This window comes from Acomys russatus, chromosome 15 (assembly GCF_903995435.1).
Source record: "Acomys russatus chromosome 15, mAcoRus1.1, whole genome shotgun sequence".
NCBI lineage: Eukaryota > Metazoa > Chordata > Mammalia > Rodentia > Muridae > Acomys > Acomys russatus.
Window position 1 is genome coordinate 20,527,430 of NC_067151.1, and position 18,768 is coordinate 20,546,197.

The following is an 18,768-nucleotide window of genomic DNA, read 5'->3' on the forward strand; positions in this document are numbered from 1 at the left end:
GCTGTGAGTTCCAAGTCCCCTCGAGTCACCTTCAAGCTGTGGTTTCTAGGTCTGTTAGTAGCGACCCTCCTGCTCCTAGAAAAAAAGCTGCTGTGGAATATTTAACCCTCTGGCTGCAAGAAGGCTCCTGGTCAGGATTCAGGATAGCTTGCAAATCTAGCAGGTATTTCAGACGTGTTTCTTCAAATCTAAAGAAAGATAAAAGTTTGAGGAAAAACAAAAGTAAAATTTGTATTGGTGCATAAATCACCATTCACAGTTTTAAGAAGTGATGTTGTTCAGGTTTGAGCCATAGAGCTCAAACACACACCAAAAGACTCGAGAAATGACATTTAGTAATAAAAAAAAAATGTTCACTTGAAGTTTACCACTGGCTTTAGAGCCATTTTAATTGACTCTATTTTATGCATTTAAATGAAGTTTCACTAGGTATGTCCTGGGCCTTAGATAGCTTAGTTACAGAAGTGCTTGCCTGATTTAGGATCCCCAGCCCAAAAACAAAACAAAACAACAACAACAACAACAAAAACAAAAAACAAAAAAAAGAAAAAGAAAAAGAAAAAAATCCAGGCGGGCCCCTGTGTGCCTTTAATACTAGTGTTGGAGAGGTGCAGACAGGAGGATGAGGGGAAAGGAGTCTGGCCAGCAGCCCAGACAAATTAGAAAGCTGTCTCAAAGAGTAAGGTCAGGTATGTTAATAAGATTTTTGTTTTCTTTGAGAAAATATCTGGTGAAAATAAACTTAAGGATTAAAGTGAACATTTGAGAATGACATCACATTGACACCCCACCTCAACCTCAGTCCATACACAGGCATAGACACACACAAAAACAAAACAAAAAGCGAGTGTATCCTGGATGAAGTTTTGTTGGGCTTTCTGTTTAACAGTTTGAGAAGTTTTGTAACCCTGTACTCTTAAGATAGCATAAACAGTGTTAGCCCCATTCCTCTAAAAAGACTCGCTGTTAAATATATGTGTGTTGGTAATAGCATAGAAAGGTTTACTTTAGCTTTGAATCAGTGAAGATTAAACATGCTCTGGTTTTTCAGTGGCAGTGAGCTTACCATAAATACTTACAATGATTATACAAGCTCTGCTTCTTCAGTTCGGTGTAGGATACTTTCTGATGAACTTTTCACTGACTCTCTTCAAAGAGACTTCCCTGCATTTGAGCCCTGTTTTGTGATGTAAGCTGGCATTGAATAACTGCCTGTGAACTTAATATTTTATACTCAGCCTTTGAAAGATACATTGGTGTGGAGAAAGCAAAGTGTGACTTCTATGTAGAAGTGATGGATTAAAAAATCTAAATTGAGTAGTGAAACAGAACTTTCATGTCTGCCTTTGAAGTGTTTGGTTTTACATGATCATGGTCAAAATAAGCACAAGCCAGTTGACAGTTCACACATTGAAAATTAATGACAAGTTTCAGTATTAATCTTAAGAGGTGGAGACTGAACACCTAGCATTCTGCAAAGAAAACCTGAAGAATATATGCAGTTGAAATTTAAGTAAGCCAGTTTCAAAGCTAGTTCCTCACACCAAGGACTTGAGCCCAGAAAGTATGGTTTCAAAATCACAACCTTTAACCACCATGTAGTATAAATTATGTCTAATGTTTTAATGTTTAGAGTTAGCCTCTAATTGCAATGAGTGAATTGCTACTTTACATATTTTATTATAATCTCTGTGAATTACAGTTCATTTTCAATGGTTTTATATTATTTGTATTGCTGAATTATCCTTCCCTCCTAAAACAAAGAAGTGAAAGCTCAGACTTCAGCGATGGGATTTAAAACCTTCTTTGTGTGTTCTCTCAACATTTTCCCTGAAAAATCAGGTTTGTCTATTTCTGGACTCTAAGTCCCTCCCCCTGGGACTTATGGCCTGGTGGGCGGAGCCTAAGAGCGAGCCTTCAGCTCCGACCTGGGTGGGAGACCACAACCTGCACCAAACTAAGGAGGGCTTCCAGGTCTGTGCTCTATGGTACGTCCTTTGATTTTCTCTTTAAAGCCTGTCTTGTACTAAAAACATGTTACCTTCCCACGGCCTCCAGCTGGCACAGATTCCTCTGATTTTTACTTCCTCCTTCCTGCATTTCTTTTACAAATGTGTGGTGCAGTGCTGTGTGCAAACTAACAAGAGATATGTACTGTAGAAACAGTTAAGTATTACACTATACCCACACTTGCAGCTATTTCCATATATACAGGTATACATTAAAGACTTTGTATATACGCATATACATTATATATAATGCATAGCTATGATATAAATATATAAAACATTAACATATGTACATGCATATATTACAGAATATGTTTTTATTCCTTCGGAATTTTACATATGTATGTTATGATTTTGGTCATGCTTCTCCCCCTAACTCTTCTCAGACCCAGTTGTAATGGATGTAAACATGTTTTTGTTTGGATCCCAAGTGTGGGTTATGAAACAGACTTGTATGAGGGTTTGCCGTGTTTGTCTGCAGGAAGCAGACTTATGAAAGAACACATGGTGTTTGTCCACTAGAAGAGGAACTGCCTCTTGTGGGGACACGGTCTTTGCCAACTGATAAGCAGCCCAGGACACACTTTTTTGATCTTGGCATTGTTTCCTGTTTTTGACTGTTCATCACTCTGCTTCTAGATGCTTCTAGAGAGAACCACTCCAGAGGACGCTTTGAGGTTCCTGCCACTGCTGTTCAGTCACCATTGCTGAATTCCTGCTTTACTGTTTTACAGGTCAGCTGGAATCCTGCTGACTACACCAGTGGAATCGCTCCAAGGAACTGAGTCTTAAAAGGTCTCCTTCTCCTGTTCCTATTAAGCTCCTTTCTATCCTTTCTAGGGTAGGTGGGTTGGAAGGGAGGTATAAGCATGAAAGAACTCTTAAATAAAGAACTCTTAAGTAAAGTTCAAAGCCTACATCCACTCCTGACTCTTTCTCCCCTCCCGGCTTCATGCCCTTTTTTGCTTCATTTTGTCTTCAAATAATCACTGCATCAAGTTCATGCTTTTAATATATTCATGCATATGGGGCCATCCTTTGGATCTAAATTGACATATAATGGGTTACATTCTTAAAGAAAGCTACCTCTCTGTCTCCCACCAACTATCAATTGCCCCTCAGGTAGGAGTTATGGGCATTTGAGTCGCTTTCTCCTTTGTGCTGAAAGGCTGACAGGCTTGGTCTTGTGCAGGTCTGTGTACACAGCCAAGGCTACTGTGAGTTCATGAGTACAGCAGTCCTGTCATGCCCAGAACACACTGTTTCATTCCTGTTCTCTGTGACCTCTGGATCTCGCAAGCTTTTCTCCATTCTTCTTTAATGTTCCCCCAGCCTTAGGAAGAGGGTGTGATTTAGATGTCTAATTATATTAACACATAGCTTTTAATAAGACATTGATGCTACTGACACAGTAGGTTTCTTCTGCTTAAAGCCGTTCACTCAGAATTTTAGTTGTAGACACTAGAACGGTATTCAGTTGACATAGCTCCCAGTTCAAGCAGTCTAGCTTACACTGGGAGATAAGAAATAAATAAATACCCAGACAAAACATTATGAGATTAAAAAAAAAAGTTCTTCCCAAATACCACTGAGTTCATTTTGAGTTGGCCTTCTACTCTACTACCTGGCCTGTCCTTAGGAGTGGTTTGTATACTCATTGAGACTCCACTGGAGATAACGAATTTTTCCTTTGTGAGCAGTTGTCAGTTGGAAATAGCTTGTTGGTTAGGGGTGAGAGAGCATGCCTACTTCCTCATCTGAGTGCTGGATCCTCATCTAGCCTGAATTTGTGCAGACTCTGTACATGCTGCCACTCTCTCTGTGACTTTGTATGTGCATCAGACCCTGCTGTGTCTTGAAGGCCCTGTTTCCTGGTGATTTCCACCCTTTGTGGCTCTCACAACCTTTTTGCCTCTTCTTCCATAAAGTTCCTGAATCCTAAGGTGAAAGGTTTGATGGAGACAACCCGTTTTGGACTGAGAGTTCCAAGGTCCCTCACTCTCTGCATATTATCCAGTTGTGAATCTGTGTGTTTGTTCCCGTCTATTGCAGGTGGAAGCTGCTCTGATGATGGTTGAATGAGACACTGATCTACGAGTGTAGCAGAATTTTGTTAGAAGTCATTATATTGCTATAATTCTTAGTAGAATAGCAGTACTTGGTTTTCCCCTTCGTCCATGGCCTACCTGGTACCAGGTTCTTGGCCACCCAAGCAGTGTCAGGTGTGGGTTCCATCTGTGGAGTGGGCCTTAAGTCAAATCAGATGTTGACTAGTCCCACAAGCTTTGTAAAGGCTCTGTGGATGGGTTGATGCTTACATTTCTCTTTTGGTGGCATGCAGAGTACCTTCCTGTATCCAAGATGCTAGAATGTAAGGGTGAAGGTTCTATGTAGGCACCAGCTCAACTTTTACATGTTCAGTGAGTTGTGTCGGTGTTGTCTTCAGCAATGGAAACCTCCTGTCAGTTTGTGGAGAACATCCTTTAGTCTTGGCAACAGCCTGGGTTGTTTAGGGATTCCCATGGGACCCCTTTCACCAACAACTCAGTTCGATGTAACTCACTTCCAATACTGGGAGCTTCATTTGGTGACAACAGATGGCCAATTGGGAATTTGTCTCCCCCATTATTTGGTGATTGTGTTTAGATTGCCTTCATAAATGTGTACAATTAAGGAAGTTTCTACTGGATTACTAACCCCTCAAATGGCCCTTAATTTTAGCTATCTCTTTCAGTTGCTATCTCTTTCCAAATTCCTGTACTTGTCCCTCTCTTCCTTTGTCTGTACCACTTGATCCTCCTCTTCCTCAGCACCCCTCCTCATTCATAACCATCTATTATGCTTCCCTTTCCCGATGAGACCTATCTGCCCCCACCACCCCCGTCCCTTACTCTGTTCCTAATTTCTGTTCTTGTAGCTTGGTTACCATAGGCGTAACAGCTAATATCTACAAATAAGTGACTACATAACATAGTTATCTTTCTGAGTCTGGGATACATAAATCATTAATGTTTTTTTCTAATTTCCTTCATGTACCTGAAAATGTTATGGTACCATTTTTTAAAGAGCTGAGTAATACTCCATTGTGTAAATATAGAACATTTTCTTAATCGGTGCTTTTGTTGTGGGACATCTAGGTTGTTTTCAATTTCTGGCTATTATGAATAAAGCAGCAGTGAACATAGTTGAGCAAGTGTCTTTGTGGTAGGATGAAGCAGCTTTTGGGTATATGCCCGGGAGTGATATAGCTGGATCCTTGGCTAGATTGATTCCTAGGAACTGCCTCACTGATTTCTATAATAGTTGTTAAGAGTTCACATTCACACCCTGAAGGGATGAGTATTTCCCTGACTCCACGTCCTTGCCAACATGAGCTGTCACTTGTTTTATTGAATCTTAGCTATTCTGATGGGTGTAAGGATGAAATCTCAAAGTAGTTTTAATTTGCATTTCCAGGATGACTAAGGAAGTTGAACATTTCTTTAAAGTGTTTCCCAGTCATTTGAGTTTCCTCTTTTGAGAATTCTTTGTTTAGACCTGTACCCCATTTTTCAGTTAGGCTATTTGTTTTCTTCTTGATATCTAATTTCTTGAGTTCTTTATATATTTTGGATATTAGCCCTCTACTGGATATGTAGTTGGTAAGAATCATTTTCCATTCTGTAGGCTGCCACTTTGTCAGAATGATGGTGTCCTGTGCTGTGCAGAGCCGCAGATTATGAGGATCCATTTATTAACTGGGATTTTGTTTTGTTTTGTTTATTTTTTCAAAATAGGGTTTCTCTGTGTAATAGCTCTGGCTGTCCTGGTACTCACTCTGTAGATCAGGCTGGCCTCTAAATTACAGAGATCTGCTTGCCTCTGCTTCCCGAGTGCTGGGATTAAAGGTATGCGCCACTATGCCTGGTTCCATTTATTAATTGTTGAACTTAGTGCCTGTGCTAATGGTGGTCTTTTTAGAAAGTACAATGACTTCTCCTGTAAAAGCTATTCCCAACTTTCTCTTTTATCAGGTTTGGTATATCTGGTGTTTTTGTTATTGTTGCTGTTGTTGTTGTTATTACTATTATTATTATTTGGTTTTTTGAGACAGAGTTTCTTTGTGTAGCCTTCGCTGTCCTGGACTCTCTTTGTAGACCAGACTGGCCTTGAACTTAAGAAGATCTGTCTACCTCCGTGGTTGAAGTCTTTGATGCCGTTTAGATTTGAGTTTTGTGCAGGGTGATTTAAGTATGAATCTATTTGGATTCTTCTACATGTAGAGATTTACTCTGAGCAGCACCATTTGCTGAAGATGTTGTCTTTTCCAGTGTGCGTTTCTGGCTTCTTTATCAAAAAACAGGTGTCAACAGGTGTGTGAATTTATGTTTGGGTTTTCAATTTGATTCCATTGGCCAATGTGTCTGTTTTTCTGCAAATACCATGTTGTTTTTTTTATCACTATAGCTCAGTAGTACAACTTAAATCTGGGATGGTGATACCTCCTGCAGCTCTTTTATTATTCAGGTTTGTCTTAGCTATGCTATATGTGTGTGTGTTTCTCTGTGAAGCTAAAATTGCCCTTTCATGATCTGTGAAGAATTGTGTTGTAATTTTAATGGTGATTGCACTGAATCTGTAGATTCCTTTTGGTAGGATTGCTTTTTGATCCTACTGATCTGTGAGCTTGTGAGATGTTTCCATCTTTTGATATCTTCTTCAATTTCATTCTTTGGTGTCTTGAGATTTTGCTCATAGAGTATTTCTTCTGTTTCTGTTTTGTGGAATAATTTGAGTTTTGGAATTAACTCTTCTTTAAAGTCTGATAGAATTCTGTATGAAAATCATCTGGCTCTTTCTTTTGGTTGTAAAACTTTTAATGCCTGCTTCTGTTTCACTAGGGGTTATAGATCTGTTTAAATTGCTTATCTGATCTTGATTCAACTTCAATAACTCATATGTATCAAAAATTTTTAATTTTTTAGATTTTTTTCAATTTGATGGAGTATAGGGTTTTAATGTATGTCTTTATGATTCTCTGCATTTCTTCCATGCCTGTTGTTATTTCCCCCTTTCATTTCAATTTTCATTAATTTGGATATTATCTCTCTACTTTTTGGTTAATTTTGATAAGAGTTTGTCAATCTTACTGATTTTTTACAGATTCTTTTTATTATATTTCTTTTTGACATATAAATTAATATTATTACACATAAATAAGATAAACTACATACGGCAGGAAGAACCACAAAACAATCAGGAATTATATAAGTGTCACATTCATAGTGATTTGGCTATTTTTCTTTGGCAAACTTGAAGAAAACATCTTCCCTATCTTGGTGAGTCTAAAATGAAAATCACTATCTATCATATCTCATCTCTATTAACTTGAAACATGTATCTAGACCTAAAAACATATTAACCTGTAAACAACTAAGCTTAATTGGAAGACTAAACTATCTGGTCTTCAACCCCATCAGAGACTTGAGAAGGAATAAAAGTTAATTACCTGAGTGAACCGAAAGTGCAGGTTATCAGCTTCCAAAATGAAAAAATAACAGAGACAGTTTCCTGCCTGAACAGTCACCCAAAACTGTCTATAATGTCGGATCATCATCTTCAGCCTTCTGGCCCAGTATATCTGGCAGACATACTTGTGAGGCAGGAACTATTGAGGACTTGCTTACCCTGTCTTGGCAGAGTTTGGCTGTCAACTCTGCCTGCATCCAAGCTGCATATTTTCAGGCAGAATTCTGTCTGTGGCTCAGTGCAAGGACATTTTGCCCAGTGGCTGGTTTGCCACATTGGAAGCCAGCTCCATAAGGATGGTCTTTAATGCTCAAAAAGCATTTTTTTTTGTTTCATTTATGATTTGTCTTTTTATTTGTTTTTATGGATTTCACCCTGAATTCGATCTTGTTGTCTTCTCCTGTGGGGCATGAATTGTATGAAAGAAGCTTCTGACTGTAGCTGATGAAAACCATCACATAAAGCCACAGTGGCCAAGATGCAGAGAACAGCTGACCATGAACTCCCTGATCCTAGTTGATATATCTATGGCACAGCCCCTACATCTAAGGTTCAGGGAACATAATGGAAGGGAGGACGGGGAAATTTTAAGGGCCAGAGGACCAGGACATTTGCTGAGAGACTGTGTCTTCTATATGGGACAGGGAAGCTTCTTCCATGAAATCTCAACAATGGTAGTCTAAAGTAAACCTGGGCAATGACATTCTAATGTGAATTGGGGAATCTCATAAGACCCCACCCCTAGAAGGGGTTCAGGCAATTAATGACTGCTGAGAAAGGAAGTACCCTTTACTTAAAAATGAAATGAAAATTGAAGTAGGAGACAGCAAGGTGACAGAGTGACAAGCACAAGATCCTAGGAGCCAAAAAGCCATCTGGGCTGTGGAAAATTATGGACTCCGAATTCTATTCCAAAAGACAATTGGAGCCTAAAAGCTTCACAAGTTTAGTCTTGATGTTGCTCTGTTAATGAAGAGTCAGTCTTCCTCAGGGATGAGCTCCCAAGTAATCAGCCCTAAAAATGTGTATGAGTATATAAACAACACTAAATGGACTCAGCATGATATATATATTTGTGTGTGTGTGTGTGTGTGTGTGTGTGTGTGTGTGTTTTTATATAGAGACCACATCAAAATAGACAGGGGACGGGCTTGGTAGTAGTAGAAGGGGAACATTGAGAGGAAACATGATATAGTAAAGGGGATTAAAAATTGTCAAAGTAAAAAAATTATCAAAATATATTATACAAATGCATGAAATTTTATAATAAAACTCATCATTTATAGAATTAAGAAATGATAGAAAAAAAGGAAAAAAATCTGCTGATAATCAATTGATATACACACACATTTGTTACTATCTGTCAAAAATAAAGCAAATTTGTGTACTAATGAGATGGATGTATTTATTTTTTTACACAAAAAATTACGTCTTGGCTAAATATGTAAACTACATAAACTCATAGTTGAGTACATTTACAGTTTCTGCAGTGGACTTAGTCTTAACATTTACAGTAATGTTTGTGTACACAAAGAAACAGAGATATATCCAGACAAAAGCTGTGAAGCTTTTAGGCTCCAATTGTCTTTTGGAATAGAATTCGGAGTCCATAATTTTCCACAGCCCAGATGGCCTTTTGACTCCTATGATCTTGTGCTTGACACTCTGTTGCTCTGCTGTCTCCTGTTTCAAATTTCATCTCATTTTTACACGAAGGGTACGGTTATATGTTGTTAACACATTTGTTTGAATTTTCTTCTTAGATGGATTTTAAAATTGAATACACTTGGGATGGTTTTCCAGTGAGGCATGAGCCAGTGTGTGTCAGGCTGAGTCCAGATGAGAAGGGAGTGAAAATGGAGGTTAGTGCTCCACTTTTCAATGATCCTCCAACCCCTCCTGGAGAACCAGGAAAGCCTTTCAGTGAACTTTGGAATTATGAAGGTATGTAGAAGTATTGTATTTTATTACAAACATAAATCTTTTTCTAATAACCTCTCAGAGAACTATTATTTTATCTTGCTGTTAGGAAGTAATATGCTTCTGAACAACGAACACGCAGTTCTGATCCTGTCTAACCATCCGTCATTCTGACTATCCTTCCATTACCTATGGGGCTCCAATATACAAGCAGAACAGAGAAAAATGGCAGGCCCAAATCCAGATGTTTGTGTTGCTGCCACATTTCCTTCTCTCCTTATGTCTTCTGCTCTAAAAAGAGTTCACATTCCCCATTTTGTCTTTTAAGAATCTTTAAATAGCCATCTTTACCTTAAAAGCCTCCAGTATAGAATTTTTAAAGTGCTACTTACTGAAGAAATACTGTCAATGTAAGATTTAATATTTACTTTCTGCTGTCAAGTAATCCCACTTATCAAATTAAGGCCAAAAGACATACCAGAAAATTAAATGGTTTCAGGTTTGTTCTCTGACCTTCCCGTACTGTGTCTTCAGCAGGCTGCAGGGGTCCTTCTGAACTACTGTTCATGATGTCATTCTCCATAGATATAAAACATTATATTACATAGAAAGTAAGAATTCCCCCCAGGATTCCTCACCCAGAATATTTTAATTTAGTTATTTGATTAGCACAGAGCCTTCCTTCCCAGTAATCTTTTATCCTAAATCTATTTTTCACTTTGAAGCCAGAATGATCTGTCTCTCTAGATGAAAATTTTAAATTTACTCTTCAGCTACAAGTTTTTTAATGTAAAAGAAAAAATAATACTCAAGTATGATTTTATATTTATTGTTTAAAAATATTAATAGAGAAAAATCATTCTTAGATGCTTAAAAACGGTCTGGCAAGTTTTATACCAAAGTAGAAAGAAAAGAACTTCTCTTTTCACTTCATATATTTTATGCTGTTGTAATTATTTACAAGAAAGATGTACTACATTCACAAGTAACTAACTTTTAAAGGCACCAATGCTTTATTTTTTCCAAGAAGAAATACAATTCCTGAGATTATAATAAAATGACCACCAATTACAAATAACCAGTATTATTTTTAAGTAGTTTTTAAAAATCAGTTTGAAAAAAGATTTCCATGCCTGTGGAGGTGAGGGGACACTTTGTGAGAGCTTGTTCTCTCCTCCTTCTTTCCATGCCTGTGGAGGTGAGGGGACAGTTTGTGGGAGCTTGTTCTCTCCTCCTTCCTGGGGCTCTCACACAGGTCGTCAGGCTTGGTAGCAAGCACTTTATCTGCTGAGGCACCAAAGTAGCCCACCACTCTTCATATTTCTTGTGCCCATGTCATAGACAGGTCCCCACAGCCACACACACATGCATATTCAAACACATATTTAAATTTTGTGTACATTTGATTCATGGACCGTACATTTAGTTACTGCTTTATAAAAAAAAAACCTATAAATATTATGGAAGTCTTGTCATACCAGTACATATTTTATTGTCTTTTACTTTAAGGGCGCCACTGTGTTCTATTGCAGGAACGCATACATTCTGTAGCTTAGTCTCTTTCTCTTTATAATAGGTGACTTCTTTATGTACCAGGAGATAATTTCATATAAGACATAGATGTTTATATCACCATTTCTAGGTTTTTGAGTGATACTCTGATGGTAGATTTTTACTTCTTTTCTTTTTCTAGTTGTCTAATTTGTTTAATGGGATAAATTCCAAGAAGATAACTGGCCCAGAGTCCATCTGTGTACAGATGTTGATTTCCCTATGGCCTCAGCATCACTAGGCTTTATATTTCTTTTTAATTTATGGCAGACTTCTATGGGAGAAATTGAGGATAACTTATTTCCTATCTTTTCTTCTAGACTCTGTATATTTATTTTGCTCACTTTCCTAATGGGGAATAGCATGATGATTTAAGATACTTAGTAATTCATCATTTAATCTGAAGAAGTAAATTATTTACTGTTTACCCTAAATAAAATTTCCCATGTCCTATTTGTTCTTATAAGTTGTGGAAGCATTTTTCTTGAATGATAAAACTGAGCAGTATTTAGAAGTTGAACTTTGTCCGTAAGTATAAACTGTTTTTCTTAACCATTACTACATGATTCGAACACATTTGTTTCTAGTTATAAGTTGGACGGTTGTAGTAAAGCTCACTCAGTTCAGCTAAGTAGAGTTCATATTAACTGAAGACAAATTTAAATATCTGTTAATTGACTTGTACAATGCATACATTTAGAATTTATGTTTAGAGTATTATGTTGATTCAATTTTTGATTTATTGATATAAATGATTTAGTAATAACAAAGATTGTTTTTTACAAAGCGAAAAAAATCACTATAAACAAATCGTTACTTTATATACTTGCACTATTAATATATTAACTATTTAGATGTAAAGGGAGAGCTCCTATTCCTAACCAAGACAGTATCTCCAAGTCACAACCGCTTACAAAGGAGAAACTAGTTTTCTTCAATGGAATATCACTGGGTTTGCAAACCACACTTAAGGGCAGGCTCCATGCCCAGAAGTAGATGGCTGAGACAAAACAAATTCAATGGTATTTTGGCAGATTATTTATTTATTTATTTATTTATTTATTTATTTATTTACTATCTCATATTGCTCTTTTGGGCTTTAAAAAAATCTTACTAGTCTTTGGCTTATATGTTATGTTTTCTAATTTTGTGTTTTTATGGGTTTTGCTTTTGTTTGAATATATGTCTCTGTGTGTGTGTGTGTGTGTGTGTGTGTGCGCGCGCGCTTTTGATTTGTGCATATATACATTTCTTGTGTTTTTTCTTTGTGTGTGTGTGTGTCTGTGTGTGTGTTTATTTCAGGTTGTTTTTTGTTTGCCTGTTTTCTGAAAAGAGAGAGAAAGAAGGTGTAGAGTTAATGGGTAGGGAATGGGGAGGATCTGGTAGGAAGTAGAGGAAACTGTGATCAGAATATATTATATGAAAACTAGTTTCAATAGTTTCAAAGGGAGACATGAAGATGTAATGAATTAGTAGCTTACAGAAATGTTTCTTTTAGATGTTTGAATTATTAAACTTTAATTTTATGTTTTATATAATTGTGTATTCATGTATTTATTCATTTAGTCATCATTCATTATTTTGAGCACATAGTATGTCATTTTTCCATTTAATGCCAAGAATATAATATAAATCATACCTAGATTTTCCAAGACTCACATTAAAAATATTACTCTTGAACTTTTAAAAGATGTTCCTGAAACAAGGTCTCACTGTAAGCTCTGACCGTCTGGAACTCATGGGGTTGAAGATGTGATCCACTATATGTAGTGTCCTGTCACTTTATTGCTTGAGCTTCAATATTTACTTCGGAACCTTCTTTATGTGATGACCAACTTTTTTTTCTGAGTAGTTAAAAAAAAGGAAACGTATGTTTACCTGTTATTTAAATTATAGCATGCTTTTGATACGTGTTTTATATATATATTGCTATTATTTATTTTAGATGTATTTAAACATTTTTCAATGTCAGTGTTCAATAGTCCTTATTCCTTCTTAAACTTACAAGAGAGCCCCAATTAATCTACCCGAAACTTTAGATATCTCTTGCCCCTCATTTGTTGTTTGTTTTTGCTAACTCTAATATGGAAAATGCAGTTATTTGCAATTCTTGTTTTGCCTTATTTGTGAGGCAGGGCCTCACTCTGCAGTCCTAGTCAGCCTGGAGTGTACAAAGATTATGTGCCCCTATCCTTCACATTCTGGGACTGGAGACACACGCTATCACACCTGGCCGGAAATTGTTTTTTTAACATCAGAATAATTAGATATGATTTATGTTATTTTTAAACTAGCATTACAAATACTTTATTTAAAATTATGTTTAATTCTTATAAACTATCATGAAAAGTAGTAAACTTTTAAGTAGTATGTGCTGACTTTCACCCCACAGCTGAGAAAGAAAGCCAAGACAAACATTTTTACTTTGACTAAAGGACAGAAAAAACTTGGACTTGCCAAAACTCCCAGGTTTAAGCTATAGATTTCTTTTTTTATTTGTTTTTCATTTTTGAAAAGCACTTAGTTATGATCTATGTGTTTATGTGCATATGCAGCATAGTTCACATGTGAAGGTAGAGGACAATTTGCAGGAGTAAGGACCTGAACTTAGGATATCAGGCTTGGCAGCAAACTCCTTTACCTGCCCAGCCATTTTCCTGGCCTCTGTAGTTTTCCTTTATGTGGTGACAATCTAACAATCTATGGAAACAAAGAAAAATAGGGATTTTTTAAAATTATGAAACTTCATGGTAGCCATTGTGTATAATTTTTTAAAATTAAGATCCACGGTGTAGTTTGATTTCATATACAGCAGGTTAGTTAATAATAAAGAATTACGGTTTTTCCTAGGCAGTCAATTCCTGTACTGGTTAATTAATAGCTAGGGAAGCAGCAAGAACATTGTTTTAATTTGTGCAAAGTTTTATGCATCCTAAGATCTTCCAAAAGCTCCTTAAAAGCAGTAAAATTAGTCAGAAGATTGTTAAATGGGAAGGATTACTTGTCTTCTGTTACAGTATTTTATTGGAGAAAATCCTCCCTCAAAAACCTCACAGAGGACCATCTAGGTAGAAATGTTTGATAGACTTCCAGAGGCAGAGAATTTACATGCAATCTTTTGCTTCTCGCTGACTCAGCTAATCCCACTTATTCATTCTCATTAGAATTTCCTTTTGAGAATATCTTGTGTTTTCTTTGTGGAGATGTGACATTGGTGCTGAACAAATGGTGAAAGCTTGCAAACAGATGGCAGACCGTTTGAGGACAGCAGTGTGAAAAAGCAGCTACAGGCTAAAGCCTGGGCCTTTTGGAGTAGCTTTGGTCAGTTGATAGTTGACATTTTCTACCTGACTGATGAGCCTCAAGGAACTTTCCTCACAGAGAGAACCTTTAGTTAGGCTGTTCCATTGAGACATGACAGTGGGCTCCAGCTTTCCTTGGAGTGCTTTAGCTTTGCAGCTGGTTTTACTTTAAACTCAAAGCCTCGCGATTATCATTCTGTTCCTGCTTTCATAGGTTGTGTTTTCTAACCAAATGAAGTATTTTACATAATTTCCTATCCAAAGACTATAAAAAGCAGGGGCCAGTGAGATTGCTGGTGGGTAAAGAATACGAAAAGTAGTGTTAGCCAGTGAAATGTTTTGCTTGGCAGCAGTTGTTTGGGAAATGGTCATTCCAAGGTTGCCATTTCTAAGTAATGTGACTTACTGGCTCTCCCTAGAGTTATCCAATATTGTGTTGCACTTTTTAGTTATTTGGAAATTTGGCTGCAAGCACACACATTCCAGATAGAAAAAGAAGTAAAGAAGACAATGTTGTTTTTCTCTAACACTCATGCAGAATCTTAAATTTGACAGCCATGGACAACATTTAGTTCTTTTACTCTCTGGAAGAAGAAATGTTTGGAAAGTGAGTAACTAAACATATGAAAAAAATCTTTTAATGCACAACATGTGCATCTACAATAGGGTTGAACTTTCCTTTTGTATTTCTAATAGAAAGAGCTTGAGTTATCGTTCAAAGTGTCCAGGGGAGAGACTAACTGGGAAGGCAAAGCTTATCTTCCTTGGAGTTATTTCCCACCAAATGTGACACAGTTCAATTCATTTGCAATCCATGGATCAAACGATAAAAGAGAGTATGAAGCCCTTTACCCTGTGCTACAGCAGGAACTGCAGCAAGGACAAAAGCCTGATTTGTAAGTAGGAAATAAGCAAAGGTATGCTCTAACTACAGAGGTCTTCTTCTTCCTCCCCCTCCCCCCTCCCCTTCCCCTCCCCCTCCTCCTCCTCCTCCTCTTCCTCCTCCCTCCTCCTCCTCCTCCTCCTCCTCCTCCTCCTCCTCCTCTTCCTCTCTCTCTCTTCTTCTCTCTTCTTCCTCTTCTTCTTCTTCTTCTTCTTCTTCTTCTTCTTCTTCTTCTTCTTCTTCTTCTTCGTGTGTGTCTTTCTTCACTGTTGATTCTTAGCATCTTACTCTGGGATTTATTGATATAACTCTAAACTGGTTAATGCTGGCCAGGTAGGCAGAAAGGAGAAACAATCTAGGCACCACAGACTGAGAGCCATCATACCAAGGTGATGTGTCATTTTGGCTTCTCACTTGCTAGTACCTTCCCAGGAAAGTGTGAATACACATTGGCCAAGGTAGAAGCATGGCAGAGCCATTTCTTATAGCTCAGAGCATTACTGAAGCACAGGTGAAAGCTTTTCTTTGCTCACTAAGCCACAGGAGAGCACTATAGAATAAATGTGGTTTCTCTGGAAAGAAAGCAAGATCATCACTCTTCTGTTTGAGTCTCCTTTGGAAAAGAAATAACACAAATTTGTCCTTTAATATGAATCAGAATTTACTAAAATTTTAATATAAGAATAAGGCAAGTACTTATGATTGGTTTACAGCTACATTGAGTTAGATTGATTGTGTGTTTGTGTGTGTGTGTATGTGTGTGCTCCTACATGTGCAGCACACACGTGTTGCATGCATGCGTGCATGTGTGTGTGTGTGTTGCACATGCAGACAGAGTCCAAAAGATACCTTCGAATGTCATTCATTTGAAATACTGTACACCTCATTTGAGATAGGGTCTCTCATTGATTGGCTTGGAGCTTATAAATAAGCATAGGCTGGCTGGCCAGTGAGCTCTGCCTTCCCTGTACTGAAATTAGAATTGCACATCACTACACCTGGCATTTTTATGTGTGTTGTGAGGATGAATTCAGGTCCTCATGTTTCCTTAGCAGACACTTTACTGAGCTCCTTGAAAGCTGATATTTATTTTTCCCTTGAGCTATAAGGGAACTGTGTGCAGAACTGAAGAAGATTGCTTTGAAATATGGATGAATGTTTTCAGAACTGAATATTTGATAGCTTCAATGAGAACATTGTATATAGAGAATATATTTAACATTTGTTATTTCTTAAAATAGAATCTTGTACTACCACCGATATGACAAAACAAATAGCCCTATAGGATTACTGTTTCACAAATGCATAGTTAATTTAAATTTCTTCATTTCTTTACTTTTAGCCATCGTCTAGAATATTTCAAGCCTTTCAGTTTCAACACACTGCTTGGAGAAGACTGGAAGCAGCCAGAATCAGACCTGTGGCTAATAGAGAGACCTGCTATGTAGGAGTATAGTAGATAACCAACTACGTCAATCATTTCTCCTCTGTATTTTTAAGGCAATCTAATAAGACACATAAAACATATTTTAACAACAAACATTTTAACAGAGGTCCCTGAAATGTAGCATCTTTGTGGCAAATTGTATTTGGTGATCAAAGAAATAGAAACTCTGTACAACATAAAATAATTTTTACTTAAATATCCTGCCTATCCTTGAAATCAGTACAAAACAATAATGTGATGAGACAATCTATATCTGCTAAGGCATCAAGGTTAAAGAGATTTTTTAGCTAGGTACTTTTATTGTGTGGGAAGAAATGAGCTAGTCTTGAATCAAGGAAAGGAAGTTGATACGTTTACTTATAGATAAGTGATATTTTCTTAATGTTGATAAGTAAGATGTCAGAAGCCTCATTAGATTTTTGAAGTGTCAGACATTCTTGGTTGAGGATAGACCAATTTAATAAATCAGTACCCCTCTCTCACAGAAATGGGTCATGCAGACACAAATTTTAACAAAAGGAGCCTTAGAGTGAAACTGCACCACATCTCAAATAGAGACAGCTGCAGAGTATTGTAGCAACCTCTGCAGAATGAACTTGATTTTCAGAGGCTCATTGGACGGATATGTTCCAGATATGATCAGATAGCTTTAGCTGCTTGGATTTATTTATACTAAAGGACTTTTAGATCCAATAAACCAATTCAGCCAAATAGCACACAACACAGTCAGAGTACATAGAAAAGCAATACATTTTCTGCACACTAATAACCAACCTATTGAGAAATCAGGAAAGCAATCCCATTTATACCCAAAAGAATATATATTTAGGAATAAACCTTGCACATTAGTTACTTTTCTCCTTGTAGTTAAAAGATAATTGACAAAAGCAACATAGGTAAAGGAAGGTTTTATATTAGCTCACAGTGGGAGGATGCAGCCCATCATAATGGGGAAAGCGTGGCAACAGGAATGTGAGGTGGCAGGTCACAGTGTGTCTGCAGTAAAAAACCAACAGATGAATGGTGTACTCAGCTCACTTTCTCCTCGTCACTCAGCCCTGGACCCTATTTCATGGAGTGATGGAAACCTCATTCTGAGTATGTTGTTCGTTCTCAAACCTTTTTAGAAACACTCTCACAGACATATTGGAGCATAGCTCCTAGGTAGTTCTAACTCCAGTTAAACTGACAGTAAAGATTAGTCATCATATCTTGCTGAGGTAGTGAAAGGCTTCTACAGTGAAAGTTACAGAATATTGGAGAAAGAAATAGAAGACACGAGAAGATGAAAAGACATTCCACATTCTTGGATCAGCACAATTAGTATTGGGGAAATGACCATATAAAAACGAGCTATATAGAATTTTATATGATCACCTTCAATTTTTGACATTCTTCAGATAACTAGAAAATATTCTAAAATATGTATGGAAGCCAAAAGACATATAATAGGTAAAGATGTCCTGAGTATAAAAACAGCATGGGAAGTATCCCAATATCTGATTTCAAGTTATCCTACAGAGTTGTAATAATAAATGGGGCCAGCACAAAAGCAAACACTAGACCAATGGACTAGAACAGAGGACCTAAGTTTTGACAAAAGAATAAAAAAAATCATGAGAAAAATTTCCCTTAACAAATGATGCTGGGAAAATAGTATATTCACATGGAAGGCTAGAGCTAGGTCCCCATACCCCACTCTGTGCATATATCAGCCTCAAGATTTAGTGTAGGATCTGATACATTGAAACCAATAGAAGAAAACATAAAGAAAATACTCGAAGATGTAAATACAGACAGTGATTGCAGGAAACTAACTCCATTGGAAAGAAAAGAATTAACAAATTAGATTTCATTAAATTAAAAAGATGTACAGGAAAGGAGATAATTAATGAAGTGAAGAGACAATCGACAGCAGGGAGAAAATCTTTACTAGCTATTCTTCCACAAGAGGCTTAATATCCAGCATATATGAAGAACTCAGAAAACCTTAACGCCAAAGCAAGGCAGGGAAAGCTGCAGTCAGTCAGTGAGCAGATCATCTACACTGTTCTCAAAAGAGACTGTAGAGGCAGATGATCATATTTTTTTTTTAAATCAGTGTCTTTACGTATTAGGAGAATGCAAGTTAAAACTACGTTGAGATTT

General features: G+C 37.1%; 1 protein-coding gene across 1 annotated transcript; it reads left to right on the plus strand.

The window, feature by feature from the left end:
- Positions 1-1,841: 1,841 nt before the first annotated feature.
- Positions 1,842-16,648, plus strand: C15H4orf33 (chromosome 15 C4orf33 homolog). The gene is made up of 6 exons (XM_051157107.1): positions 1,842-1,988; positions 9,281-9,461; positions 11,456-11,516; positions 14,846-14,897; positions 14,987-15,186; positions 16,516-16,648. The coding sequence occupies exons 1-6, from the start codon at positions 1,986-1,988 to the stop codon at positions 16,619-16,621; spliced, it is 603 nt and encodes a 200-aa protein (XP_051013064.1). The 5' UTR covers positions 1,842-1,985; the 3' UTR covers positions 16,622-16,648.
- Positions 16,649-18,768: the final 2,120 nt, after the last annotated feature.

What these genes read in the sequence shown, in the direction of transcription:
- C15H4orf33 (XM_051157107.1), top strand. An exon ending in TGAACTTTGGAATTATGAAG is followed by an intron (nt 9,462 to 11,455) that starts GTATGTAGAAGT and finishes TGTTCTTATAAG; the next exon opens with TTGTGGAAGCATTTTTCTTG. An exon ending in CAAGGACAAAAGCCTGATTT is followed by an intron (nt 15,187 to 16,515) that starts GTAAGTAGGAAA and finishes CTTTACTTTTAG; the next exon opens with CCATCGTCTAGAATATTTCA.